The sequence below is a fragment of the Kogia breviceps genome, chromosome 3, assembly GCF_026419965.1.
Source record: "Kogia breviceps isolate mKogBre1 chromosome 3, mKogBre1 haplotype 1, whole genome shotgun sequence".
NCBI classification, from domain to species: Eukaryota; Metazoa; Chordata; class Mammalia; order Artiodactyla; family Physeteridae; genus Kogia; species Kogia breviceps.
In genome coordinates this window covers 181,619,559-181,647,442 of record NC_081312.1, presented here as the reverse complement: position 1 = coordinate 181,647,442, position 27,884 = coordinate 181,619,559, and the positions used below count along the sequence as shown (strand labels likewise).

Sequence of the window (27,884 nt, the reverse complement as noted above, 5' to 3'; positions counted from 1 at the left end):
GCCACCAGGGAGGTCCCATATTGTGAGAATTTATGTCAGAGTGTTATGCCTATTTTTCTTCTAGGAGTCTTATGGTTTCTGGTCTTACATTTAGGTCTTCAATCTATTTTGAGTTATTTCTGTATATGATGTTAGAAGTGTTCTAATTTCATTTTTTACATGTAGCTGTCCAGTTTTCCCAACACCACCATTGAAGAGACTGTCTTTTCTCCATTGTATATCCTTGCCTCCTTTGTTGTAGATTAATTAACCAGAAGTGTGTGGTTTATTTCTGGGCTCTCTGTCCTGTTCCACTGATCTATGTGTCTGTTCTTGTGCCAGTATCATACTGTTTTGGTTACTGTAGTTTTGTAGTCCAGTCTGAAGTCAGGGAGTGTGATTCCTCCAGCTCTGTTCTTTCTCAAGATTGTTTTGGCTATCAGGGTCTTTTGTGTTTCCATACAAATTTTAAAACTATTTGTTATAGTTCTGTGAAAAATGCCCTTGATATTTTGATAGGGATTGCTTTGAATCTGTAGATTGCCTTGGGTAGCATGGTCATTTTAACAATATTAATTCTCCCAGTCCACGAACATGGTATATCTTTCCATCTGTTTGTGTCGTCTTCAATTTCTTTCATCACTGTCTTATAGTTTTCCAAGTACAGGTTTTTTACCTCCTTCAGTAGGTTTATTCCTAGGTATTTTATTCTTTTTGATGTGATTGTAAATGGGATTGTTTCCTTAATTTCTCTGTCCAATAGCTCATTGTTAGTGTACAGAAATGCAACTGATTTCTGTTTATTAATTTTATGTCCTGGAACTTTACCAAATTCATTGATGAGCTCTAGTAGTTTTCTAGTGGCATCTTTAGGTTTTTCTATGTATAGTATCATGTCATCTGTAACCAGCAATAGTTTTACTTCTTCTTCCCAACTTGGATTCCTTTTATTTCTTTTTCTGGTCTGACTGTTGTGGCTAGGACTCCAAATACTATGTTGAATAAAAGTGGCAAGAGTGGGCAACCTTGTCTTCTCCCTGATCTTAGAGGAAATGCTTTCAGCTTTTCATCATTGAGTTTGATGTTAGCTGTGGGCTCATTATATATGGCCTTTATTATGTTGAGGCATGTTCCCTCTATGCCCACTTTCTGGAGGGTTTTTATCATAAATGGATGTTGAATTTTGTCAAAAGCTTTTTATTGAGACAATTATGTGATTTTTTTTTTTTTTTTTTTTTTTTTTTTTGCGGTACGTGGGCCTCTCACTGCTGTGGCCTCTCCCATTGCGGAGCACAGGCCCCGGACGTGCAGGCCCAGCAGCCATGGCTCACGGGCCCAGCTGCTCCGCAGCACGCGGCACCCTCCCAGACCAGGGCACAAGCTCGCGTCCCCGGCATCGGCAGGCGGACTCCCAACCACTGCGCCACCAGGGAAGCCCCAATTATATGATTTTTATTATTCAATTTGTTAATGTGGTATATCACATTGATTTGTGGATATTGAAAAATATTTGCATCCCTGGGATAAATCCCACTTGATCATGCTATATGATCCTTTTAATGTAACGTTGGATTCAGTTTGTTAATATTTTGTTGAGGATTTTTGCATCTATGCTCCTCAGTGATACTGGTCTGTAATTTTCTCTTTTGTGATATCTTTAGTTTTGGTATCAGGGTGATGCTGGCCTTGTAGAATAAGTTTGGAAGCATTCCTCCCTCTGCAATTTTTTGGAATAGGTTGAGAAGGTTAGGTGTTAACTCTTTTGTAAATGTTTGGTAGAATTCACCTGTGAAGCCACCTGGCCCTGGACTTTAGGGGAGTTTCCTTTTTATTATTACTGATTCAGTTTCATTACTGGCAGTTGGTCTCTTTCTTCCTGGTTCAGTCTTGGAAGACTGTGCATTTCTAGGAATTTGTCCATTCCTTCTAGGTTGTCCTTACTATTGGCATATAGTTGTTTGTAGTAGTCTCTTATAACCCTTGGTATTTTTGTGGTATCGGTTGTAACTTCTTATTTTTCATTTCTGATTTTATTGATTTGGGCCCTCACGCTTTTTTTTCTTGATGAGTCTGGCTAAACACTTATCAATTTTGCTTATCTTTTCAAAGAATCTATTTTCATTGATTTCTCTTCTGATCTTTATAATTCTTTGCTTCTACTAACTTTGGGTTTTGTTTGTTCTTCTTTTTCTAGTTCTAGGTATAAAGATAGGTTGTTTATTTGAGATTTTTCTTATTTCCTGAGGTAAGCTTCTATTGCTATAAACTTCCCTCTTAGAACTCCTTTTGCTTCATCCATAGATTTTGGATCATTGTGTTTTCATTTTCATTTGCCTCCAGGTATTTTTTGATTTCCTCTTTGATTTCTTCAGTGATCCTTTGGTTGCTTAGTAGCATATTGTTTAGCCTCCAAGTGCTTGTGGGTTTTTTTCCTGTAGTTGATTTCTAGTCTCATAGCATAGTGGTAAGAAAAGATGCTTGATATGATTTCAGTTTTCTTAAATGTACTGATGCTTGTTTTGTGGCCTAGCTTGTGATCTATCCTGGAAAATGTTCCATATGCACTTGAAAAAAATGTGTATTCTGCTACTTTTGGATGGAATACTCTATAAAAATCAATTAAGTCCATCTGGTCTAGTGCATCGTTTAAGGCCAGTGTTTCCTTATTGATTTTCTGTCTGGATGATCTGTCTATTGATTTAACTGGGGCGTTAAAGTCCCCTATTATCATTGTGTTACTGTCTTTTCTCCCTTTATATCTGTTAATATTTGCTTTATGTATTTGGGTGCTCCAACATTGTGTGCCTATGTACTTACAATTGTTATAATTTCTTCTTGGATAGACCCCTTGATCATTATGTATTATCCTTCCTTGTCTCTTGTAACAGCCTTTATTTTAAATTTATTTTGTCTGATATAAGTATTGCTACTCCGGCTTTCTTTTGATTTCCATTTGGATGGAATATTTTTTTCTATCCCCTCAGTTTCAATCTGTGTGTGTCTTTAGGTCTGAAGGGACTCTCTTACAGGCAACATATATACAAGTCTTGTTTTTGTATCCAATCAGCCACTCTATGTCTTTTGATTGGAGCATTTAGTCCATTTACATTTAAGGTAATTATTGATATATATATGTTCTTATTGCCATTTTGTTAATTGTTTGGGAGTTGTTTTTGTAGGTCTTTTTTTCCCTTCTTCTTTTGTTCTCTTGTGATTTGATGATTATCTAGTGTTATATTTGGATTCCTTTTTCCTTTTTTATGTGTATCTGTTATAGATTTTTGGTTTGTGGTTATCATGAGGGTTTTAAATAAATAAATAAATAAATAGATAAATGTGTGTGTGTGATTGCTTTAAGTTGCTGATCTCTTAATTTCAAATGCATCTTAAACAACTCTGCATTTGTACTCTCCTCCCCTCACAATTACTATTTTTGATATCATATTTAATTTCTAACTGTTTTGTGTATCCCTTAACTGCATATTGTGGATATAGATGATTTTACTTATGTTATCTTTTAACTTTCCTACTGTCTTTGTGTGTGGATGATTCACTACCTTTACAGTATGTTTGCCTTTACTGATAAGTTTTTCCTTTTATAATTTTCAGATTTCCAGATGTGGCCTATTATTTTTCACTTAGAGAAGTTCCTTTAACGTTTCTTATAAAGCTGGCTTAGTGGTGATGAACTCTTAGCTTTTGCTTGTCTGTAAAGATTTTGATCTCTCCATCAAATCTGAATGAGAGCCTTGCTGTAGAGTATTCTTGGTTGTAGATTTTCCCCTTTCATCACTTTAAATATATCATGCCACTCCTTCTGGCCCACAGAATAACTGCTGAAATGTCATCTGATAGCCTTATCAGAGTTCCCTTGTACATTACTTGTTATTTTCCTTTGCTGCTTTTAATATTCTCTCCTTATGTTTAATTTTTGCCATTTTAATTACAATGTGTCTTGGTGTGTTCCTCTTTGGGTAAATCCTGTATGGGTCTCTCTGTGCTTCCTGGACTTGGATGTCTGTTTCCTTTCCCAGGTTAGGGAAGTATTCAGCTGCTACATCTTCAAGTATGTTCTCAGCCCCTTTATCTCTTTCTCCTCCTTCTGGGACCCTTATAATGTGAATATTAGTGTGCTTTATGTTTTCCCAGAGGTCTCTTAAACTGTCCTCATTTCTTTTCATTATTTTTTTCTGTTCAGCATCAGTGATTTTCACTACTCTGTCTTCCAGGTTGCTGATTTGTTCCTTTGTATTGTTGATGCCTTCTAGTGCATTTTTCATTTCAGTTATTATATTCTTAATTTCTGGTTGTTCTTTATAGTTTATAACTCTTTGTCAAAACCTTCTAACTTCTCACTCTGTGCATCCATTCTTCTCCCGTGTTTTTTGACCATCTTACCTATCACTACCCGGAACTCTTTCTTGGGTAGATTACCTATCTCCACTTCATTTAGTTCTTCTTCTGGGATTTTATCTTGTTCCTTCATTTGGAACATGTTCCTCTGTCACCTCATTTTGCCTAGGTTACTGTTTTTATTTTCATGTGTCTGTTAGATTGGTTGTTTCCTGACCTTAGAGAACTGGCCTTTTGTAGGAGGTTCCCTGTGCATCCCATCAGGGATGCACACTCCCCTCTTGTCACCCGAGCTATAGGTTCCTTCTTATGAGGGCTCTTGGGTCCTTCTGTTGTGGCAGGCTGACTATGTAGGCAGGCTGGTAGGCTTGGTTGGCCCCTGGTCTGGTTTGTTGCCAGGCCCTGCCTTGTATGGAGTCTGCCAGCCACTGGTTGGTAGGACCAGATCATGAGGTGGCTGACTGCAGAACCCTGTGTGTAGGGGTGGTCCTGGGGCTAGTGCTGACTCACTGGTAGGAGGAGTCTGGGTCCAGAAAACTTTGGGGCTGTTGCTACCCACTGGTGGGTGAAGCCAGGTCCTGGAGCTAATGCCAGTCTACTGGCAGGCAGGGTTGGCTTCTGCAGTCTGGTTGCATGGCCCGGGGCTGTGGGGGGTGTCTCAGAGCTGGTGTCAGATTGCTGGTGGGTGGGGCTGGTTCCTGACACAGCTGGATGCAGGGTCTGGGGCATCTTGAAGCTTTTATTGGCCTGCTGGTAGACAGGGCCAGGGCCCAGCTGGTCCCAGTGCAGGGTCCTATCTCCCCAGGCTCTCTGGAGACTGGAGCCAGGCCCAGGGGATTATGGGGCCAGTGCCCGCCCACTAGTGGGTGGCCCGGGCCACCCACTAGTGTGTCCTGGGCCCTCTGGTAGGCAGGGCTGCGTCCAGTAGCGGCTGGGGGTTCAGGAAGTAGTAAGGCAGCCTGTCTGCTGGTAGGTAGGGCTGTGGGCCCATGCAGTTAGTTGCTTGGCCTAAGGCATGTGGGGCCAGGGCAGGGCTGGGTCCTGGGACTCATAAGCTAGAGAAAGGGTTCCGTACCGGTGCTTGCCAGTGGCAGTGTCCACAAGGTAGAGCAAGCTCCTAAAAATGGCTCCGAGTGTCTGTGTCCCCAGGATGAGCTGCAGTTGCCTCCTGCCTCTCTGGGAGACTGTCCAAGATCAGCAGGTAGGTTTGACCCAGGCTCCTATTAAATTACAGCTTCTGGGAATTCCCTGGTGGTCTAGTGGTTAGGACTCTGCGCTCTCACTGCCAAGGGCCCAGGTTCGATCCCTGGTTGGGGAACTCAAATCCCACAAGCCGTGCAACGCGGCCAATAAAAAAAAAACAAAACAAAAAACATTTCAGCTTCTGCCCTGGGTCCCGGTGTGCATGAGATATTGTGTGTGCCTTTGAAGACTGAAGTATCTATCTCCTCCAGTCCTCTGGCACTCCCGAGAGTAAGCCCAGCTGGCCCTCAAAGCCAAATGCTCTGGGAGCCTGACATGGGGCTAGGGTCTCTCTCCCCTTTGGGAGAATCTCTGCAATTGTAATTACTCTCTTGTTTGTGGGTCACCCACCGGGGGGGTATGGGACTTGACTATATCACGACCTGCCCCTCCTACTTGTCTCGTTGTGGTTCCCTCTTTATGTCTATAGTTGTAAAAGATGTTTTCTGGTAGCTTCCAGTCTTTTTTATTGAGGTTGTTCTGCAAATAGTGGTGATTTGGGTGCATCTGCGAGAGAAGGTGAGCTCAGGGTCTTTCTGCTCTGCCGTCTTGGCCAGTCTCCTCAGTCTGGTCCTTTCTTAGCTGGTTTAGCCTTGACTTCTCCGGTTAAGCCCCTATTATTTCATCCCTTTTGAGTCCGCTACTTTGGTTACAAGGAACTATTGATATTTGCAGAGCCCAGATGGAATGAAAGCTCATTCCAGGGACTTCAGCTGTTCTTGGCCTCAGAAGCTGAGCTCAAATTTTTCTTCTCTGCTTAATTTTTCTGATGGCCTTTTTCTCCTTGCAGAAACAAGCTCTCTCCTTGGCCTCCACACTATACCCTGACACACGTCCATTAACACGCTTGTGTAAAACCTCGTGTGTTCATTTGTTTCCACGAGTTTCTACTTCTGCCAGACTGTAAGCTCTTGGTAGACCATGGCTGATTCCTTTATGTACATCCAGGTTCAAGCACAGTGACTGGCACTTAGTAAACACCCAGTAAATAGTAATACCTACCGTTTATTGAGCACTTACTATTTTCTGGGGCCTTGGATAGCCTTTACAAACTTTTTTTTCCCTAGTTGAATAATAACACTTTTTAATCAACCAGAGGATTGGTGGTAGGAAGTGAGAAGAAGAGGTAAAAGTGCTGGAGAAAAACATGTAACTAATGCAAAATAACATATACTGTGACTTAAAAAACACAACCCCCCCAAAAAAAACCCCCACCTTCTATTATGTGAATTAGCTGGATAGTGTCTTTCTTTTTTTTTTTTCGGCCATGCCACACAACATGTGGGACCCCAGTTCCCTGATCAGAGATCGAACCTGTGCCCCCCACATTGGAAGCATGGAGTCTTAACCACTGGACCACCAGGGAAGCTGGGTAGTGTCTTCTTAATCAGTCAGCTCCTACAGAGAAGGAATATCCTTGCCAATCTTGTTGACTTTGTTCACATTCGCCTATACACTGTCTAATTTTTTTTCAAATCTATTGAGCTATAATTGAAATGCAATAAATAGCAATATTTAGCAGCATATAATTTGATACGTTTTGGCATATGTATACACCTATAAAACCACAATCAATTTAATGAACTTGTTTCCTTGTGAACCCAGGCGACTGCTGATTTGCTTTCTGTCACTTTAGATCAATTTACATTTCCTATAATTTTATTTAAATGGCATCATACAGTATGTACTCTTCTTTTGTCTGGTTTCTTTTGCTCAGCATAATTATTTTGAGACTCATTCATGTTGTTTTGTTGTATTAACAGCTCATTCTCTTTTCCTCCCAATTTTATTGTGATATAGTTGACATATAACGGTGTGTAAGTTTAAGGTGTATAACATAATGTCTTGAATCATGTATACATTACACCAACTTGATCACCACAAGTGTAGCTAACATCCATCACCTCACATACAGTTTTCGTTTTCTTGTGATGAGAACTTTTAATACCCACTTCCTCAGCAACTCTCAAGTATACAGTACAGTATTGTCAACTATAGCCGCTATGCTGTACATTACATTCCCGTGATTTTTTCATCTTATAACTGAAAGTCTGTACCTTCTGACCACCTTCAGTCATCTCTCCCACCCCTCCACCACCTCTGGCAACCACCAATCTGTTCTTTGTTTCTATGAGTGCAATTTCTTTAGAGTCCACATATCAGGGAGATCGTATAGTAGTAAATACCCCGAATAAATAATAATAGCTAATATTTCTTGAGCTCTTACAATTTTCCAGGACGTTGTGTGGACTTCATTGTTACCACCATTTTAAGATGAGAAAGCTGAGTTATAGAGAGGGTGACCTTAACCAAGATCACATAAATAGTAGTGGCTCAGATGCAGTGCTAACCAGGTCCTGTATTTTTTCTAAAAGAATAGCACAGGATACAGTAAATTTATAATGCAAGTTATTTATATTGTCAACTGAAAAAAAGAAAGCACAACCTAAAAGTTGAGACTTATGTTTTATTTGGCAGACTGAGAACTTAAGCCTGGGATACAGCCTCTCAGATAGTTCTCAGGGTCTGTTTCTTTCTTTTTTTTTTTTTTTTTGGTACGCGGGCCTCTCACTGTTGTGGCCTCTCCCGCTGCGGAGCACAGGCTCCGGACGCGCAGGCGCAGCGGCCATGGCTCAGGGGCCCAGCCGCTCCGCGGCACGTGGGATCTTCCCAGACCCAGGCACGAACCCTCGTCCCCTGCGTCGGCAGGCAGACTCTCAACCACTGCACCACCAGGGAAGCCCTCAGGGTCTGTTTCAAAGAGGTAAGGGAGGAGCTAGGATATATAGGAGTTTCTGCAAACAAAACAAAACAACAACAACAAATCAGGTAGTCAAACATCAAAAAATTACTGCTAATTAAAGAAAAACCAGACATCTCAAGTTAATGACTTGAGTGCTTTTCTAGGTATGGGAATATGCAAGAGTCTGGGCTTACTGAAATCATTCCCTTGATCTGCACCTTAACTATTTAGGGCCGGTATCCTATTTTTCTCCATCCTGAACCCCCTCAGGGTGCATTGCTGGTGGGGGGTGGTAGCTGCAGCGGCTGATTTCTTGAATGGCTGAAACATCCTCTGCTGACTGATACGGCAAGTGAATGTCTTCATCCACACTACGGACAACGATTTATAAGTACATAAAATTAAGAAAAAGATATTCTGTACTGATTTCCTAACAAAAACTTGTATCTACCTCAATAAGTAGTTTTTAGGTCATCAACATAAACTTAATAGCAGTTTTCTGTCCTTCTGGGACAGAATAAGTTGAGGACTTGGAAGTCCAAAGAGCTTTGAGATTGCAGAAGGATAGCAATTCCTAGCTGGGGAAGGAGGACGTAGCACTGACTAATCGTGTTTCACTCTTTTCTTTACGAGCAGCCACACGGGGCATTTCTCCTGGGACTTAGTATCCAGGTAATTGGGCTTCTTCCGAAAGTCCATTTCACTTGTATTGTGAGGATGCCAAAGTCTAGTAAGTGACTGAATCTTCCTCTACAAGAGCCAGTATTACATTACCCACCTTTACTATTTTATACCCTATCTTTTAATCCTGACTCTCTGTTTGCCTTTATTCTCTTGTACTGTATCCATTGTTTAGAGGAGGGAATAAACACGGGGACAAATAAATAAGAATATGAGCCTTATCTTGACCTGTGTGGCCAGGAGCTTTAACGTCAGAGGTGGACACACTGGATTCTGCAAATACCAGGCTCAGTGCAAGATTTGGTTTTAGGTATAGACAGCCTAGTCACAGCGACAGCCTTCTTTTATCCTATGACAAACCATCTTATACCAAATCAAAGGTGCTGGCAATGTATACTAGCAGGGTATTTTACTCAGATTAGTGACAATGGTGTCCACACCTCCCCCTGCTCTTCTCCCCTCCCTCTTCCTCCTCTTCCTTTCCTCCTCCTTAACATTTCACCAGAATCTGTATTTGAGTAGAACTGTCTGCCATGGCTGCAGGGAACACGCCGATATTCTCTGAGGGTGGCATTCTGATTCTTGTTTTTCCTGGCTAGAACGCATTGTTACTGGATTTATTCCTACATTACCTTGTGTCTCTGTGGAAGCATTTATTTAGCACGTTCTGCAAAGTTCTTGTCTCCAAATAGATTGAAAATGACTCGTAGGCGCATCTTAGTCGTCTCTGTCATCACGGCAGGGCTTGTTCGGTGCTGTGCACCAAGTAGGACCTCAAGTATTGGAGTTGTGATTAATAATATAGTGGTGTGTAAGGAGACTTGCTGCTAAGGGGTGCGGGTAATGCCATTGTGACTATTCGGTGAATGTTAATACTTTAGCAAACCTTTTCATAAAGTTGCTTTGGTGGTGAAAAAATTCAAGACCTTTCGCCCATTACCCTACCTTTTTTTTTTTTTCTTTTTATACATCTTTCTAACTTCCAAAAGAAAAAAAAAAGTTAGAAAAAAGAAAAAGGTCAAAAGGGGTGGAGGTAGGGGAGACTAGCAGCTCAGCTCTCCTTGGGATCTTTACTTATCTACCCTAAGATCATGCATCTGAGCTGTGATCATCAGGGATCGTGGATTTACTCCGTTTGTAGATTACATATAAATGGAAGCAGGGACTGAGTTTTCGAATCTTCCACAAGCCTGATACCGTTTTCTCACACAATCCTGACGATTATCCTATAAGGGAGACATTGGGAAGGGACAAGAAAGAAGAAGAGAAGCAAAAGAAGCCTTGCAGGATCGTAGCGGACAAGCGGGAAGTGGAATGCATCCGATTTCAAAGCCAAGCTCCGCATCCCGCTTCGCCTCCCTGGGTGGAGCCGCCTGTTTTGGGTGGAGCCGCCTGTTCTGGGTGGAGCCGCCTGTTCTGGTTGGAGCCGCCTGTTCTGGGTGTTGTCTCCCTTGGCGTTCTCGTTCTTTCACAGACATGGTCAACTCTTCACCAAAGCGACACCGTGTTGTGTCAAGATATCCGGGAGGAGCCTCACTCCTCGCGCTGCGCCCTAGATTCCTCCACCTGGCCTCCCAGCTCTGAGCGCAGGGCAGCCCAGTCAGTTGCTTTCACCCCGCATGTCGCGGGCTGCGAGAACTGACTGGAAGCTCCTTGGCGCTGCCCCCCTCCCGCCCCCCGGGCCGCGGGGCTGTTCTGATTGGACATGGCTGCGCCCGGCCGGCCAATGGTGAGGCGGCGGCAGCTTCCCGGAAGTGGCGGCGCGGCCGACGGCGGCTGGGGCTTCCGTTGCTCTCTAGGCAGGCGACCAGTCTGGCCGGGTTGGCGGACGCAATGAGCTGCTTCGAGGGGCAGATGGTCGAGTATCCAACCATCTCCATAGACCGCTTCGACCGGGAGAACCTGAGGGCCCGCGCCTACTTCCTATCCCACTGCCACAAAGGTGAGCGAGCGCAGCGGGCCGCCCCGTCCCGGGGAGCCGGGCCGCGCGGGTTCGGGCCCCGCGGGGAGGTAGCCCAGGGGCTGGAGGGAGGGAAGGCGGGGGTCGGGGTCCTGCAGGAAGGAGTTCAGGCTTTGGGAGGCCAGGGGAGAGACTAGCGACTCACCTGGTCTCGGCGGGCTCTTCAGCCCGTCTGACGCTTTAACTCCTCATCGGTACCGCGGGACAGAACAGCGACCCCTAGTTGTCACTGACCCAGGCCACTTTGATCAGGCACAACTATTCTGTTTTTTTGGAAGCTCTCCCAAGGCCCAGTAGTCAGAGGTTGGCAAGGATTACTTAGTTCTTCCCCCGTATCCTCGCGATCATGTTATAAAGACAAGTTTAGATGAAATTGTGCCATACCCGCAGACATTGATTAGCAAGCATGCACGCACTCAAATTAAACATCCTGCCTGGGGGCTTCCCTGGTGGCGCAGTGGTTGAGAGTCCGCCTGCCGATGCAGGGGACACGGGTTCGTGACCCGGTCCGGGAGGATCCCACATGCCGCGGAGCGGCTGGGCCCGTGAGCCACGGCCGCTGAGCCTGCGCGTCCGGAGCCTGTGCTTCGCAACGGGAGAGGCCATAGCAGTGAGAGACCCGCGTACAGCGAAAAAAAACAAAAACAAAAAACATCTTGTCTGTAAGCTCGGCGAAGTGCAAGCTCCGCCTCCTTTTAGATGTTCTTTTCCCCTATGAAAGGTTCATTTTGGTCTAGAGGCAGGATGCGGTTTACTTTACAGACGGCCAGGTCAGGCAACGAGAATATCAAGATTTCACAGCTGGAGGCGGTTAGGACTTAAGCTTGGAGCATCACCCCCTAATGATATGGTCCCGAGGCTAGATGCTCCAGGCAAGACTGAAGCGTCTCTAAAACATGTTAGCCAGTCTCCAGAGCTGGAGTACCACTAATTTCACAACCACGGTCCATTTTTAACATCTGGTATGCTGACTGACACGTCACTAACTTTACCTATGAAAGCAGGTTTAATATTCATTGTGCTAATTAGCACAGCCTTGGGCAGTGACCAGCGTTCTAGAAGCTGCCTCTTGGAGTGTGGACTCCCGGAGTAGCTTAAGTAGGATGCCCCCAACCCCTCTTTTGAGGAGTGACTCCGATACATATTCATGTATAGATCACACGGTGTGATCTTAAAGTAAATTACAGATATCAGAACATGCCTTTCATCACACAGTTGGTGTGACGATCAGCTGTTATCTGGTGTGTGGAATCACTCACTTTAACATGATGTAAACCATTGAAATTTCTGCTTTTGGGAAATGCCTCTGCTTTCTGGTTCTAAATCCCTAATTCTCTTTAATGACGAAAATCTGGACCTCTGTCGATTTGCTAAGAAAGCACATGAGCCTCTGTGAGGATCTTGCTGCTTCTTTTTGAGGACAGTATTTTTGTTTTTGTCTTGTTTTTCATTGAGAAGCCGTGCTGGATGAGGATATTTTTACCTTTTGTGTGGAGTCTGCCGGCATTTCTGAACTCACATGGGGTGGCCACAATTAAAGAATGGATTTGGGGCTTGGCCTTCATGTTTTGGAGTATGAGTTCATCTAGAGGAATTTGTTTGTTTTTATATTTGTGTATTTATATTATTTATTGGTTTTAGTTTTTAAATTGAAGTGTAGCTGTGAAGTCAGCATCATTAGTTTGTACAGTAAGCAAGACTCTCGTGTTCAGCAGTGTATAATAACTTTTCCTGTGCTCTAATCCCACGTGGGTCTGTTTTCCCAATGAGGATGTAAATTGATCAAGGGCAAGAACTCAACTTCTGCGCTCTGAGATTTGCCACATTACCTGTTGGTGGTTTTTAACCTTTTTGGGAAACAAGACTTCTTTGGATGTGCCATGGACTGAATCGTGTCCCCCCCCCCCAATTCATATATTGAATCCCTAACCCCCAGTGTGACTGTATTTGGAGAAGGGGCTTTTAGGAGGTGATTAAGGTTAAATCATAGGGTCATAGGGGTGGGGTCCTAATTTGATAGGATTGGTGGCCTTCAAAGAAAAGGAAGAGGGGGCTTCCCTGGTGGCGCAGTGGTTGAGAGTCCGCCTGCGGATGCAGGAGACACGGGTTCGTGCCCTGGTCCGGGAGGATCCCACATGCCGCGGAGCAGCTGGGCCCGTGAGCCATGGCCGCGGAGCCTGTGCGTCCGGAGCCTGTGCTCCGCAGCGGGAGAGGCCACAACAGTGAGAGGCCCGCATACCACAAAAAATAAATAAATAAAAATAAAAATAAAAATCAAAGAAAAGGAAGAGAGATCTCTCTCCCTCCACATACACAGTGAGGAAAGGCCATGTCAGCACACAGCAAGCAGGTGGCTATTTATAAGGCAGGAGGAGAGGCCTCACCAGAAACCAACCTTGGTACCTCGATCTTGGACTTTAGCTTCCAGAACTGTTAGAAATACATTCTGTTTAAGCCACCCAGTCTGTGATATTTTGTTACTGCAGCCTGAGCTGACTAATAATAGAATATCTGACAAGGTCTATAGACTCTTGTTAAAAAAAATGCAGATGAACATGTTAACATCACATTTTGATAAAAGTTGAGGTGGGCCATGGACCCGCTTGATGCCTCTTTAGGGCCCATCTGGAAGCCAGCTCTGTGCTCAGGGCAGACTTGACTAAGCACCAGTGAGGCCTGGAGGACACAAGGGGACCCGTGGCCCAAGACAGTGGCCCAGCGTGGGGGCGGACCCCTTCCAGAGGCCACTTAAGATGATTTATTCTGGTCAAGGAAAAGGAAAAAGGCCCTGGAAGGGAGTTGCTGGGTGCAGTCCTAGCATCACAAAGTAAACTCCCCAGATTCCCTTGACTGGGGTGGTGGGCTGGGGGGTCTCGATGGGACAGGGTGCTGCGCACTGAGGTAGTTTGGAAGCCTGGAGCAGAGTCCGGAGTCAGCCTTGTGTTTGCCGTGACTCCGACTCTCTGGAAACCCCGATAAGGGAGAGTCCTACCCTGGGATGCACTCATTGGCCCTAAAGGCGTGGACCACGAGTGACCTCCGGAGATGCACACTGTGAGGGGGCAGCACGTGTTTGGTCAACGTCGCCCACTTGAGGTGCGATGATGGCCTTGTTTTCAAGAGTTAAGGATTGTCACGTATAAATTTGAGGGCACGTGTGTTGGTGGTAATTGGGATAATTAGATTTTTTTCTTGTGGGTTATCGTTAGGCTGTTTAACATTGTCTCCCCTTCAACCCAGCTGGACTGCCTTTGCCACTTGCCTTCATCAAGGATGGTAACAGGCAGTGATTACATAAGTTAATCAAAGTGCAGATGAAAGTCATTTTTGGTAAATGATTTGAGGAGGAAAAGACTTTCAAAATAATCTACTTGGCTATAGTTTGTTTGTTTGTTTGTTTGTTTTAAGTAAAATTAACTTCCCAGCAGCATTTATGTATTAATCTTAAAAGAGCTGGAAAAAAGTTATATGGAGAAAATAATTTTGTATAATTAGCTTTAAACTTTTAAACTTATTATCAGTTTTTAGAAAATTTATAATGAAGATTGTTAATTCATGGTGAGACAGCAGTTTTCATGGCTGAATAATATTTCATTGTGCATATATACCACATCTTCTTTATGCATTCATTCATTGATGGACACTTAGGTTGTTTCCATGTCTTGGCTATTGTAAATAATGCTTCAATGAACCTGGGGGTCCAGATATCTTTTTGAGTTAGTGTTTTTGTTTTCTTTAGTTAAATACCCAGACGTGGAATTGCTGGGTCATATGATAGTTCTGTTTTTAATTTTTTGAGGAACCTCCATACTGTTTTCCATAGTGGCTGCACCAATTTACATTCCCACCAACAGTGCACAAGGTTTCCCATTTCTCCACATCCTTTTCAACGTTTGTTATTTTTCTTTTTGATAATAGCCAGTCTAATGGGTGTGAGGTGGTATTTCATTGTGGTTTTGATTTGCATCTCCCTGATGATTAATGATGTGGAACATCTTTTCATGTGCCCGTTGGCCATCTGTAGGTCTTGGGAAAAATGTCTATTCAGATCTGCCCATTAAAAAAATCAGATTTTTTTTTGCTGTTGAGTTGTATGAGTTCTTTATATATTTTGGATATTAGTCCCTTATCAGATACATGATTTGCAAATGTTTTCTCCTATTCAGTAGGGTTTTTCATTTCGTTGATGCTTTCCTTTGCTGTGTAAAAACTTTTTAATTTGATGTAGTTTGCTTAGTTTTGCTTTTGGTGTCAGATTCAAAAGATCACCACTAAGACCTATGTCAAGGAGCTTACTGCCTATGTTTTCTTCTAGAAATTTTATTGTTTCAGATCTTAGATTCAAGTCTTTATTTTGAGTTAATTTTTGTGTATGGTATAAGATAATGATTAGGTTTCATTCTTTTGCATGTGGCTGTCCAGTTTTCCTAACACCATTTATTGAAGAGACTGTCCTTTCCCCATCATATATTCTTGGTTTCTTTATCATAAATTCTCAGTAATTGACACTATATGTGTGGCTTTATTTCTGGGCTTGCTATTCTGTTCTGTTGATCTATGTGTTTTTATGCCAATACCATACTGTTTTAATTACTATACATTTGAAACAGTACATTTTGTAACCAGGGAGCATGTCTCTAGTTTTGTTTTTTTCAAGATTGCTTTGGCTATTTGGGGTTCTTTTGTGGTTCTATACAAATTTTATGATTATTTGTTCTATTTCTATGAAAATTGCCATTGGAATTTTGATATGGGTTGCACTGAACCTGTTGATTACTTTGGGTAGTATGGACAATTTAACAATATTGATTCTTTCAATCTATGAGCATGGAATAGCTTTACATTTATTTGTGTCGTCAATTTCTTTGATTAATGCTTGTAGTTTTCAATATACTGGTGTTTACTTCCTTGGTTAAATTTATTCCTACGTATTTTATTCTTTTTGATGTAGCTGTGAATGGGATTGTTTTCTTAATTTCTCTTTCTGATGGTTATTTGTGTATAGAAATGCAACAGACTTCTGTATGTTGATATCCTGCAACTTTACTGAATTCCTTTATTCTAACAGTTTTTTGTTTTTAATATATCTTTATTGGAGTATAGTTGCTTCACAATATTGTGCTAGTTTCTGTCGCACAACAAAGCGAATCAGTCATATGCACACATACATCCCCATATCCCCTCCCTCTTGAGCCTCCCTCCCATCTTCCCACCCCTCTGGGTCATCGCAAAGCACCAAGCTGATCTCCCTGTGCTATGCTGCGGCTTCCCACCAGCTAACTATTTTACATTTGGTAGTGTATATATATATATATATATATATTTTTTTAACTTTCGAATTTTATTTATTTTTTTACACAGCAGGTTCTTATTAGTTATCCATTTTATACATATTAGTGTATATTTGTCAATCCCTATCTCCCAATTTGGTAGTATATATATGTTGATGCTACTTTCACTTTGCCCCAGCTTCCCCCTCCCACCCCATGTCCTCAAGTTTATTCTCTATGTCTTCATCTTTATTGTTGCCCTGCCACTAGGTTCATCAGTACCGGTTTTTTAGATTCCATATATATGCGTTAGCATGTGGTATTTGTTTTTCTCTTTCTGACTTACTTCACTCTGTATGACAGGCTTAGGTCCATCTACCTCACCACAAATAACTCAATGTTGTCCCTTGTTATGGCTGAGCAATATTCCATCGTACATATGTGCCACATTTTCTTTATCCATTCATCTGTCAATGGGCATTTAGATTGGTTCCATGTCCTGGCTATTGTAAATAGTGCTGCAGTGTGGTACATGACTGTTTTTGAATTATGGTTTTCTCAGGGTATATACCCAATAGTGGGATTGCTGGGTCATATGGTAGTTCTATTTTTATTTTTATTTTTTATTTATTTATTTTTTTTCCGGTACGCGGGCCTCTCACTGTTGTGGTCTCTCCCGTTGAGAAGCACAGGCTCTGGACGCGCAGGCTCAATGGCCATGGCTCACGGGCCCAGCTGCTCCGCAGCACGTGGGATCTTCCCGGACCGGGGCACAAACCCGTGTCCCCTGCATCAGCAGGCGGACTCTCAACCACTGCGCCACCAGGGAAGCCCCTATTTTTAGTTTTTTAAGGAACCTCCATACTGTTTTCCATAGTGGTTGTATCAGTTTACATACCCACCAACAGTGCAGGAGGGTTCCCCTTTCACCACACCCTTTCCACCATTTATTGTTTCTAGATTTTTTTGATAATGGCCATTCGGACTGGCATGAGGGGATACCTCAGTGTAGTTTTGATTTGCGTTTCTCTGATAATTAGTGATGTTGAGCATCTTTTCATGTGCCTCTTGGCCATCTGTATGTCTTCTTTGCTGAAATGTCTATTTAAGTCTTCTGCCCATTTTTTAACTGGATTGTTTGTTTTTTTGATATTGAGCTCCATGAGCTGTATGTATATTTTGGAGATTAATCCTTTGTCTGTTGTTTTCATTTGCAAATATTTTTCTCCCATTCTGAGGGTTGTCTGTATGTCTTGTTTATGGTTTCCTTTGCTGTGCAAAAGCTTTTAAGTTTAATTAAGTCCTATTTGTTTATTTTTGTTTTTATTTCCATTACTCTAAGAGGTGGGTCAAAAAAGATCTTGCTGTGGTTTATGTCAAAGAGTGTTTTTCCTATGGCTTCCTCTAAGAGTTTTATAGTGTCTGGTCTTACATTTAGGTCTTTAATCCATTTGGAATTTATTTTTGTCTATGGTGTTAGGTAGTGTTCTAATTTCATTCTTTTACATGTAGCTGTCCAGTTTTCCCAGCACCACTTATTGAAGAGGCTGTCTTTTCTCCATTGTATGTTCTTGCCTCCTTTGTCGTAAATTAGGTGACTATATGTGTGTGGGTTTATCTCTGGGCATTGTATCCTGTACTATTGATCTATATTTCTGTTTCTGTGCCAGTACCAAACTGTTGTGATTACTGTAGCTTTGTAGTATAGTTTGAAGTCGGGGAGCCTGATTCCTCCAACTCCATTTTTCTTTCTCAAGATTGCTTTGTCTGTTTGGGGTCTTCTTTGTTTCCATATGAACTGTTAAATTTTTTTATAATTCTGTGAAGAATGCCATTGGTAGTTTGATGGGGATTGCATTGAATCTGTAGATTGCTTTGGATAGTGTAGTCATTTTCACAATATTGATTCTTCCAATCCAAGAACATAGCATCTTTCTCCACCTGTTTTATGTCATCTTTGATTTCTTCTTCTTTTTTTTTTTTTTTTTTGTGGTACGCGGGCCTCTCACTGTTGTGGCCTCTCCCATTGCGGAGCGCAGGCTCCGGACGCACAGGCTCAGCGGCCATGGCTCACGGACCCAGCCGCTCTGCGGCATGTGGGATCTTCCTGGACCGGGGCACGAACCCGTGTCCCCTGCATCGGCAGGCGGATTCTCAACCACTGCGCCACCAGGGAAGCCCTCATCTTTGATTTCTTTCATCAGTGTTTTATAGTTTTCTGAGTACAAGTCTTTTGCCTCCTTAGGCAGGTTTATTCCTAAGTATTTTGTTGTTGTTGTTGCAGTGGTAGATGGGAGTTTTTACTTAATTTCTCTTTCTGATTTTTCATTGTTAATGTATAGGAATGCAAGAGATTTCTGTGCATTAATTTAGTATCCTGCAACCTTACCAAATTCATTGATTAGTTCTAGTAGTTTTCTGGTGGCATCTTGAGGATTTTCTATGTATAGTATCATGTCATTGCAAACAGTGACAGTTTTACTTCTTTTCCAATTTGTATTCCTTTTATTTCTTTTTCTTCTCTGATTGCTGAAGCTAGGACTTCCAAAACTGTTGAATAAGAGTAGTGAGAGTGGACATCCTTGTCTTGTTCCTGATCTTAGTGGAAATGCTTTCAGTTTTTCACCATGGAGTATGATGCTTGCTGTGGGCTTGTCATATGTGGCCTTTATTATTTTGAGGTAGGTTCCCTGTATACCCATTTTCTGGAGAGTTTTTATCATAAATGGGTGTTGAATTTTGTCAAAGCTTTTTCTGCATCTGTTGAGATGATCATATGGTTTTTATTCCTTAATTTGTTAATGTGGTGTATCACATTGATTGATTTGCGTACATCGAAGAATCCTTGCATCCCTGGGATAAATCCCACTTGATCATGGTGTATGATCCTCTTAATGTGCTGTTGGATTCTGTTTGCTAGTATTTTGTTCAGGATTTTTGCATCTATGTTCATCATGGATATTGGTCTATACTTTTCTTTTTTTGTGATATCTTCTTCTGTTTTTGGTATCAAGGTGATGGTGGCTTTGTAGAATGCATGTGGGCGTGTCCCTTCCTCTGCAATTTTTTGGAAGAGTTTAAGAAGGATCGGTGTCAGCTCTTCTCTAAATGTTTGATAGAATTCACCTGTGAAGCCATCTGGTCCTGGACTTTTGTTTGTTAGAAGATTTTTAATTACAGTTTCAATTTCATTACTTGTGATAGGTCTGTATATATTTTCTAATTCTTCCTTTCTCAGCCTTGGAAAATTGTGCCTTTCCAAGAATTTGCCCATTTCTTTGTGGTTTTCCATTTTATTGGCATATAGTTGTTTGTAGTAGTCTCTTATAATCCTTTGTATTTCTGCAGTGTCAGTTGTGATTTCTCCTTTTTCATTTCTAATTTTATTGATTTGCGTCGTCTCCCTTTTTTTCCTTGATGAGTCTGGCTAAGGGTTTATCAATTTTTTTATCTTCTCAAAGAACCACCTTTTAGTTTTATTGATCTTTGCTATTGTTTTCTTCATTTCTATTTCATTTATTACTGCTTTGATCTTTATGATTTCTTTCCTTCTACTGACTTTGGGTTTTCCTTGTTCTTCTTTCTCTAGTTGTTTTAAGTGTAGGGTTGGATTATTTATTTGAGATTTTTCTTGTTTCTTGAGGTGAGATTGAATTGCTATAAACATCCCTCTTAGAACTGCTTTTGTGGTGTCCCATAGGTTTTGGGTCATTGTGTTTTCGTTGTCATTTGTTTCTATGTATTTTTAAATTTCTTCTTTGATTTCTTCTGTGATGTCTTGGTTATTTAGTAGTGCACTGTTTAGCCTCCATGTATTTGTGTTTTTTACAGTTTTTTTTCCCCTGTAATTGATTTCCAATCTCATAGTGTTGTGGTCAGAAAAGATGCTTGAACGATTTCAATCTTCTTAAATTTTCCGAGCCTTGATTTATCACCCAAGATATGATCCATCCTGGAGAATGTTCCATGTGCACTTGAGAAGAAAGTGTATTCTTCCACTTTTGGGTGGAATGTTCTATAAATATCAGTTAGATCTATCTGATATATTATGTCATTTAAAGCTTGTGTTTTCTTACTTATTTTCTGTTTGGATGATCTGTCCATTGGTGTAAGTGGGGTGTTAAAGTCCCCTACTGTTAATGTGTTACTGTCTATTTCTCCTTTCATGGTTTTTAGAATTTGCCTTATGTATTGAGGTGCTCCTCTGTTGTGTGTATATACATTTATAATTGTTATGTCTTCTTCTTGGATTGATCCTTTGATCATTATATAGTGTCCCTACTTACCTCTTGTAACAGTCTTTATTTTTAAGTCTATTTTATCTGATACGAGTATTGCTACTCTAGCTTTCTTTTGATTTCCATTTGCATGCAATATCTTTTTCCATCCCTTCACTTTCAGTCCGTATGTGTCCCTAGGTCTGAAGTGGGTCTCTTGTAGACAGCATATATATGGGTCTTGTTTTTGTATCCATTCAGCCAGTCTGTGTCTTTAGGTTGGGGCATTTAATCCATTTACACTCAAGGTTATTTTCAATATGTACGTTCCTATTACCATTTTTTAACTGTTTTGGATTTGTTTTTGTGGGTCTTTTTCTTCTTTTGTGTTTCCTGCTTAGAGAAGTTTCTTTAGCATTTATTGTTAAGCTGGTTTGGTGATGCTGAATTCTCTTAGCTTTTGCCTGTCTGAAAACTTTTTCACTTCTGCATTGAATCTGAATGAGATCCTTGCTGGATAGAGTAATTTTGGTTGTAGGTTTTTCTCTTTCATCACTTTAAGTGTATCCTGCCACTGCCTTCTGGCTGCAGAGTTTGTGCTGAAAAATCAGCTGATAACCTTATGGGGATTCCTTTGTATGTTATTTTTTGTTTTTCCATTGCTGCTTTTAATATTTTTTCTTTGAATTTAATTTCTGTTAGTTTGATTTATATGTGTCTTGGTGTGTTTCTCCTAGGGTTTATCCTGTATGGGACTCCCTGTGCTTCCTGGACTTGGGTGACTATTTCCTTTCCATGTTAGGGAAGTTTTCAACTATAATCTCTTCAAATATTTTCTCAGACCCTTTCTTTTTCTCTTCTTCTTCTGGGACCCCTATCATTCGAATGTTGGTGTGTTTAGGGTTGTCCCAGAGGTCTCTGAGATTGTCTTCAATTCTTTTCATTCTTTTTTCTTTATTCTGCTCCTTGGCAGTTATTTCCACCATTTTGTCTTCCAGCTCACCTATTTGTTCTTCTGCCTCCGTTATTCTGTTATTGATTCCTTCTAGTGTATTTTTCGTTTCAGTTATTGTGTTGTTCATCTCTGTTTGTTCTTTAGTTCTTCTAGATCTTTGTTAAACACTTCTTGTATTTTCTCGATCCATGCCTCCATTCTATTTCCGAGATTCTGGATCATCTTTACTGTCATTACTCTAAATTCTTGTTCAGGTAGGTTTCCTATTTCCTCTTCATTTATTTGGTCTTGGAGGTTTTTACCTTGCTCCTTCATCTGTGACATATTTGTGTGCTGTCTCTCTTTTTTTATGAGTGAGATTGTGTTCTTGTCTTACTGGTTGTTAGGCCTGCGGCTTCCAACAGTGGAGTCTGTATGCTATTGGGTAGAGCTGGATCTTGGTGCTGAGATGAGGAACCCTATGAGCCCTCACTCCAATAAATATTCCCTGGGGTCTGAGGTTCTCTGTTAGTCCAGTGGTTTAGACTTGAAGCTCCCACTGCAGGAGCTTTGGCCCGACCCCGGGCTTGTGATCCAAGATCCCGCAAGCTGCATGGGGCGGCAAAAAAAAAAAAAAAAAAAAAAAGAACAATAACAAAGTAAAAAATAAAATTAGACTAGGAAACTAACAGATATATTAGAAAGAATATAAAAATAAAAATATAGATGAATCAACAACTGGAAGGTACATCAGTACCACAATAGTAAAAAAGAGGAGGAGGGAAAAGAAAAAAAAGGGGGGGGGAGGCCTTGGCTGTGGAGGGCGGGGCCTAAGCAAGGGCGAGGTTTGGGTGGTGAACGGGGCCTATGCTCAGGACCCACAGGGCTGGAAAAGGCCCTGGGGGCCATGGGGAGTGGGGCTTAGGCTCAAGGAACAGAAGGGGCCCAGGCGTGCCCCCGACCCCTGGTCTCAGAGGGCAGGGGACCTCACCTGGGAGCCCAGCAGGCTTCCTGGGCTCTAGTTGGCCGGGCAATCGCCCTCCACTCCTCTCCCGCTCCTCCTGGATGACCCCTCCCACCTGCCTCTCCTGATCTCCTATGCCTCCAGGACCCACGTGGCCTGGATCAGGCTTTGGGGGGGTGGGTACTGGTTTGAGAGCTCAGCAGGCTCCCTGGCCCGAGTGGGCCAGGTGATTGCCCTCTGCTCCTCTGCTGCTCTTCCCAGAGGGCCCCTCCCTCCTGCCTCTCCTGATCTCCCTGGCCTCAGGGGCACTGATCCTGTCTGGCATCCACTTCTCCTCCCCTCTCAGTCCCCCTACATCCTACCGGTTCACTTTGGGGTTCCTCCCGTCTCCTTGGGCATCAGAGTCCCCCACCCGTGGCCTTCAGGAGCCCTAGTTGTGGGGAGATGCTAACTCTGCATCTTCCCACACTGCCATCTTGACCAATATTCCTCTAACAAGGTTTTGTTGGATTCTTTAGGGTTTTCTATATATGTATCATGTTGTCTGTAAATAGTGTCAGTTTTACTTCTTCCTTTCAACTTTGGATGCCTTTTATTTCTTTTTCTTGCCTAATTCCTCTGGCTAGGATTTATAATATTATGTTGAATAAAAGGGCAAGAGTGGGCATTCTTGTCTTATTTCTGATCTTAAAGAAATAGCTTTCAGCTTTTCACCACTGATTATGATGTTTGCTGAGAGCTTGTCACATATGGCCTTTATTACATTGAGGTTTGTTCCCTCTATACCTGATTTATTGAGAGTTTTTATCATAAATGGATGTCAAGTTTTTCCAGTGCTTTTTGTGCATCTATTGAGATGATTATATGGTTTTTTATCCTTCATTTTGTTAATGTGATTATAACATTGACTGATTTGTGGATGTTGAACCAAGTTTGCGTCCCTGGAATAAATCCCATTTAATCATGGTGTATGATCCTTTTAATGTATTGTTGAATTCTGTTTGCTAATATTTTGTTGAGGATTTTTTTCATCTATGTTCATCAGGGATATTGGCCTGTAATTTGTGTGGTGTCCTTGTTTGGTTTTGGTATCAGGTAATGCTAGCCTCATAAAATGAGTTCTTTGAATGTTTGTAGAATTCACTAGCAAAGCCTTCTGGTCCGGGAATTTTGTTTGTTGGATTTTTAAAGTTACTGATATTAGTAGAGATATTTGGTATCCTTTCTAGTTATCAGTCTATTCAGATTTTCTGTTTCATCATGATTCAGTCTTGGTAGGTTGTATGTTTCTAAGAATTTATCCATTTCTTCTAGGTTGTCCACTTTGTTGGTGTATAATTGTTCATAGTAGTCTCTTACCCTATCTTTTCTGTTTTAAGAGTTGTAATACCTCCTCTTTTATTTCTGATTTTATTTATTTGAGTCCTATCTCTCCCTCCCTCTCTCTCTCCTTTGTTGCTGAATCTAGCAAAGGCTTGTCAATTTTGTTTACCTTTTCAAAGAACCAGCTCTTAGTTTCACTGATCTTCTCTGTTGTCTTTTTAGTCTGTTTTTTATTTATTTTTGTTCTAATCTTGGTTATTTCCTTCCTTCTACTAATTTTGGGCTTTGTTCTTCTTTTCCTAGTTTCTTGAGTTGTAAAGTTAGGTTGGTTATTTGAGATTTTTCTTGTTTCTTGAGGTAGGCATTTATCACTTGACCTTCCCCCTTAGAACTGCTTTTGCTGCAACCCACAAATTGTGGTATGTTTTATTTCCATTCTCAATCATCTCAAGGTATTTTAAAATTTCTCTTTTGATTTATTCTTTGACCCATTGGTTGTTCAGTAGCATGTTTAATCTCCACTTATTTGTGAATTTTCCAGTTTTCTTCTTGTAATTAATTTCTAGTTTCATAGCATTGTAGTTGGAAAAGATGCTTGATATGATTTTAATCATCTTAAATTTATTGAGACTCATTTTGTGGCCTAATATATGGTCTATCCTGGAAAGTGTTCCATGTGCACTTGAGAAGAATGTGTGTTCTGTTGCTTTTGCATGAAGTGTTCTTTATATATTTGTGAAGTTCATCTGATCTTATGTGTTGTTTAGGTTGTTTAGGTTGTTTAGTGTTTCGTTACTGATTTTCTGACTGAATGATCCATCCATTGACATAAGTGGGGTATTAAAGTCCCCTGCTTTTACTGTATTGCTGTCTATTTCTCCTTTTGAGTCTGTTAATATTTGCTTTATGTATTTAGGTGTTCCTCTGTTGGGTACATAAATGTTTACAAATATTATATCTTCTTGTTGGATGGACCCAACAAGAGAATATAACATTTGTAAATATTACGTTATCATATGTAATATGATAATGTTTCTTATTAGAGTCTTTGCTTTAAAGTCTGTTTTGTCTAAGTATAGTTACTCCAGCTTTCTTTTGGTTTCTATTTGGAATTAGGATAATTAGAATTGGTTTGATTTAACCAAGCAATTTCAAAATGTTTGGTTCTTGTTATCTGGGCTTTTGCATGGTAAAGATTCAAAATGTAATATTATAATACACTATATATTTAATGTAACATTTGGTTTAAATGTTACCTTCCTTTAAAAGTCACCTTTCTGTGTTTGTTAATTTGGCAAGCTGTGGAGCAAGCCTCTGTGGGTAGCAATAACCCACCTTTCAACACAGCAGTCACAGTAGGCTGAGAAGATAATGACACTCTTCTTATTCTGGCCTAAGCCTGAATGGTTTTCTTGAGGATTCCATGGAAGCAAACTTGAATTTCCAGATGGACTAGCTTTAGTGACTGGAATTGAAGGGGTCACAGAGAGCATTGTCTGAAGGGTGGTTGGATTGAAGTGAAAGAAGAGGGTAAAGGAAAGTGATGGAAGCAGTTCTGAATGAGGTCATGCATTCTTCTGTGGCTACTCTGAGTGATTTAGACTCTGCCCTAAGATGCAGAGGAGCATTCTTTTAAATGGCTTCTGTTGGCTCAGAGATGGTCAACTTTTAGTGGTTCTTGTCCTATTTTCAGTGGATTCTTCATCTGCAGAAGCAAGAGCCAGTAGCTCATACAAATCAATGCTCCTATAAAAGTGAACCTCTCATTTATTTTCTCTTAAAAGGAAGCCTAAAAAGAACAGACAACTCAGTTTCCTTGGGCCAAGGAATCCTCTGAAAAAAATAATGTATTTATGATTTCTGATTCTTTTGTTTTCAGATCACATGAAAGGATTAAGAGCCCCTACCTTGCAAAGAAGGTTGGAGTGCAGGTAATTTCATTTCTTTTCTTTTTTAAAATTATTTATTTATTTATTTATTTGGCTGAGCTGGGGCTTAGTTGTGGCATGTGGGATCTTCGTTGTACCATGTGGATGTTTAGTTGCAGCATGTGGGAACTTTAGCTGCAGCATACAAACTCTTAGTTGTGGCATGTGGGATCTAGTTCCCTGACCAGGGATTGAACCTGGGTCCCCTGCATTGGGAGCACGGAGCCTTAGCCACTGGACCACCAGGGAAGTCCCCAGGTAATTTCCTTTGCTATTTATTTGTGTGTTCTATTTTTTTAAGTAAAAATTTTAATTGAGCTGTAACATCTACATAGAAAGTACTTACATCATATGGGAATAGTCTGATGAACTTTTACAAGTGAACACATGTGTAGCGTCTGCCCAGTCCAAGAAATAGAACAGCATCAGTATCCTGGGACAGAACCCTGTCCCTCCCCCAGTCAGTCTTCCCCACCCACAGGTAACCTCTCTTCTGACTTTTGTCATCATCGTTTAGCTTTGGTTGTTTTTGAACTTTATTTAAATAGAATCATACTGAATAGACTCTTCTACTTGTTTTCTTTTACTTAACATTATATTTGAATGATTCATCCATGCTCTTGGGTGCAGTAATAGTCTGTTCATTTTTATTTCTGTAAGGGTGTGTCTGTGTGTGTGCATAAATGATTGTTCCATTATAAAGAGTCATATAATATTGTTGGATCTTTTCTTAAAGCTGAGTCATTGCATTCTTTTCCTGCAGTCATTGCCTAAGTCAGACTCCAAATTCTCAAGATCTATGCAGTTGACCCTTGAATAATGAAATCCACATATAACTTTATAGTTGGCCCTCCCTATCCTGGTTCTGCATCTGTGGGTTCAACTAACTGCAGATTGTGTAGTACTATGGTACTTATTTAGTGGAAAAAAAAAACCCATGCGTAAGTGGACCCTCAAAGTTGAAATCCACGTTGTTCAAGGGTCAACTGTATATAGAAACGACCCTATTGACTTTTTGACTATTTGATTTTTGACTTAGCAGGCTTCTTTGCTAAGTGATATCAACAGTCTGTGTTTGTGATAATGGTAGCTAATATTTATTAAAAATATATATTCATACTAGATGTTGAAGGTACAGTAGTGAGCAAAATAGGCAAAAATCCCTCTCTTCTTGGAGCTGATATTCTCCTTAGAGCCTCTTGATAATCTTTTGAATAGATACTATTATTATTTCTATTTTACAGATGAGGAAACTGAGGAACCAGAGGGGTTAAATTAGTTGCCCAAGGTCACGCAGCCAGTAAGTGGCAGGACCAGGATTCCCACCAGGTCTGTCTGATTTTAGAGCCTATGTATTAGTGATCTATTGCTGCGTAACAAACTACCCACAAACTCAGTGACTTAAAACAACACTAATCATGTATTCTCTCTGTCTGTTTTCTGTGGGTCAGGAGTTCTGACAGGGTACAGTGGGGATGGCTGGTTTCTGCCTGACTGGGTGTCGTATGGGGGCTGACATTACCTGAAGGCTCATTCGTTCAATGTCTGACATCTGGGCTGGGGAGACTCAAACAGTTGGGGCACTTTGGGCATCTCTGTCTCCAAAAAATAGCTCTTCAGCATAGTGGTTTCAGAATAGCAGGACTTCCTAAATGGAAACTAAAAAAAAAAAGTGTATGTCCCAAGAGAGGGCCAGCGGTAGCCATACTGCCTGGAGATCTAGCCTCAAAAGGCCTGCTGTATTATGTCCATCCCATTCTGTTGGCTAAGGCAGTTACAGAGCTCTGCCCAGGTTCAAGGGGAGTTTAACACAGACGCCTCCTATCAGTGGGGGAATCTCCATGACCACTTGGTAAGAAGACAGTGTGTGGTTAGGGTGTATACGTCAGTGTGGGCATCTCTGGAAAGTATGATCCGCTGTAGACTGTATTCCTAACCTCTAAACTGGAGTGTTGAATTTTTAAAGTTTCTCATGAAGTTGATTTCTGCCCACTAAACATAAACAGAATAGATTTATATGAAGTAAAAGGCAGACATCTCCTGTCCACTTCACTTTCTGCAGAGGTAGTTTACCATTTGGTGGTATCTCTCCAGATATACCTGATTGTCTAAAACATGTGTCTTTAAGATGAGAATGGTGAGGACCAGCCTTTGAGGAGGTCAGAGGACACAGTATTTTCTCTCCTCTGCTTCTTGCCCGTCCCTTTATAGTCTCAATGGGACTGAGGTGGTCACTGGACTATTGGCCTGCCAGCTCAGTTTCTGAGTGATTCGAGGCAACTGACATATA

The 27,884-nt window shown here is 41.3% G+C and overlaps 1 protein-coding gene across 3 annotated transcripts in view; it reads left to right on the top strand.

The window, feature by feature from the left end:
• Nucleotides 1-10,468: 10,468 nt before the first annotated feature.
• DCLRE1C (DNA cross-link repair 1C) overlaps nucleotides 10,469-27,884 on the top strand; it is a 43,945-nt gene continuing 26,529 nt past the window's right edge. Inside the window, exons 1-2 of one of the 3 annotated variants that reach the window (XM_059059177.2) lie at nucleotides 10,469-10,940; nucleotides 25,546-25,597. In XM_059059177.2, the coding sequence (XP_058915160.1) occupies nucleotides 10,832-10,940; nucleotides 25,546-25,597 (161 nt within the window). In that variant the 5' untranslated portion in view covers nucleotides 10,469-10,831. Of the gene's footprint in view, nucleotides 10,941-25,545; nucleotides 25,598-26,835; nucleotides 26,924-27,884 lie in introns of those variants that run through there. The other 2 variants (XM_059059178.2, XM_059059179.2) reach the window with 2 other exon arrangements.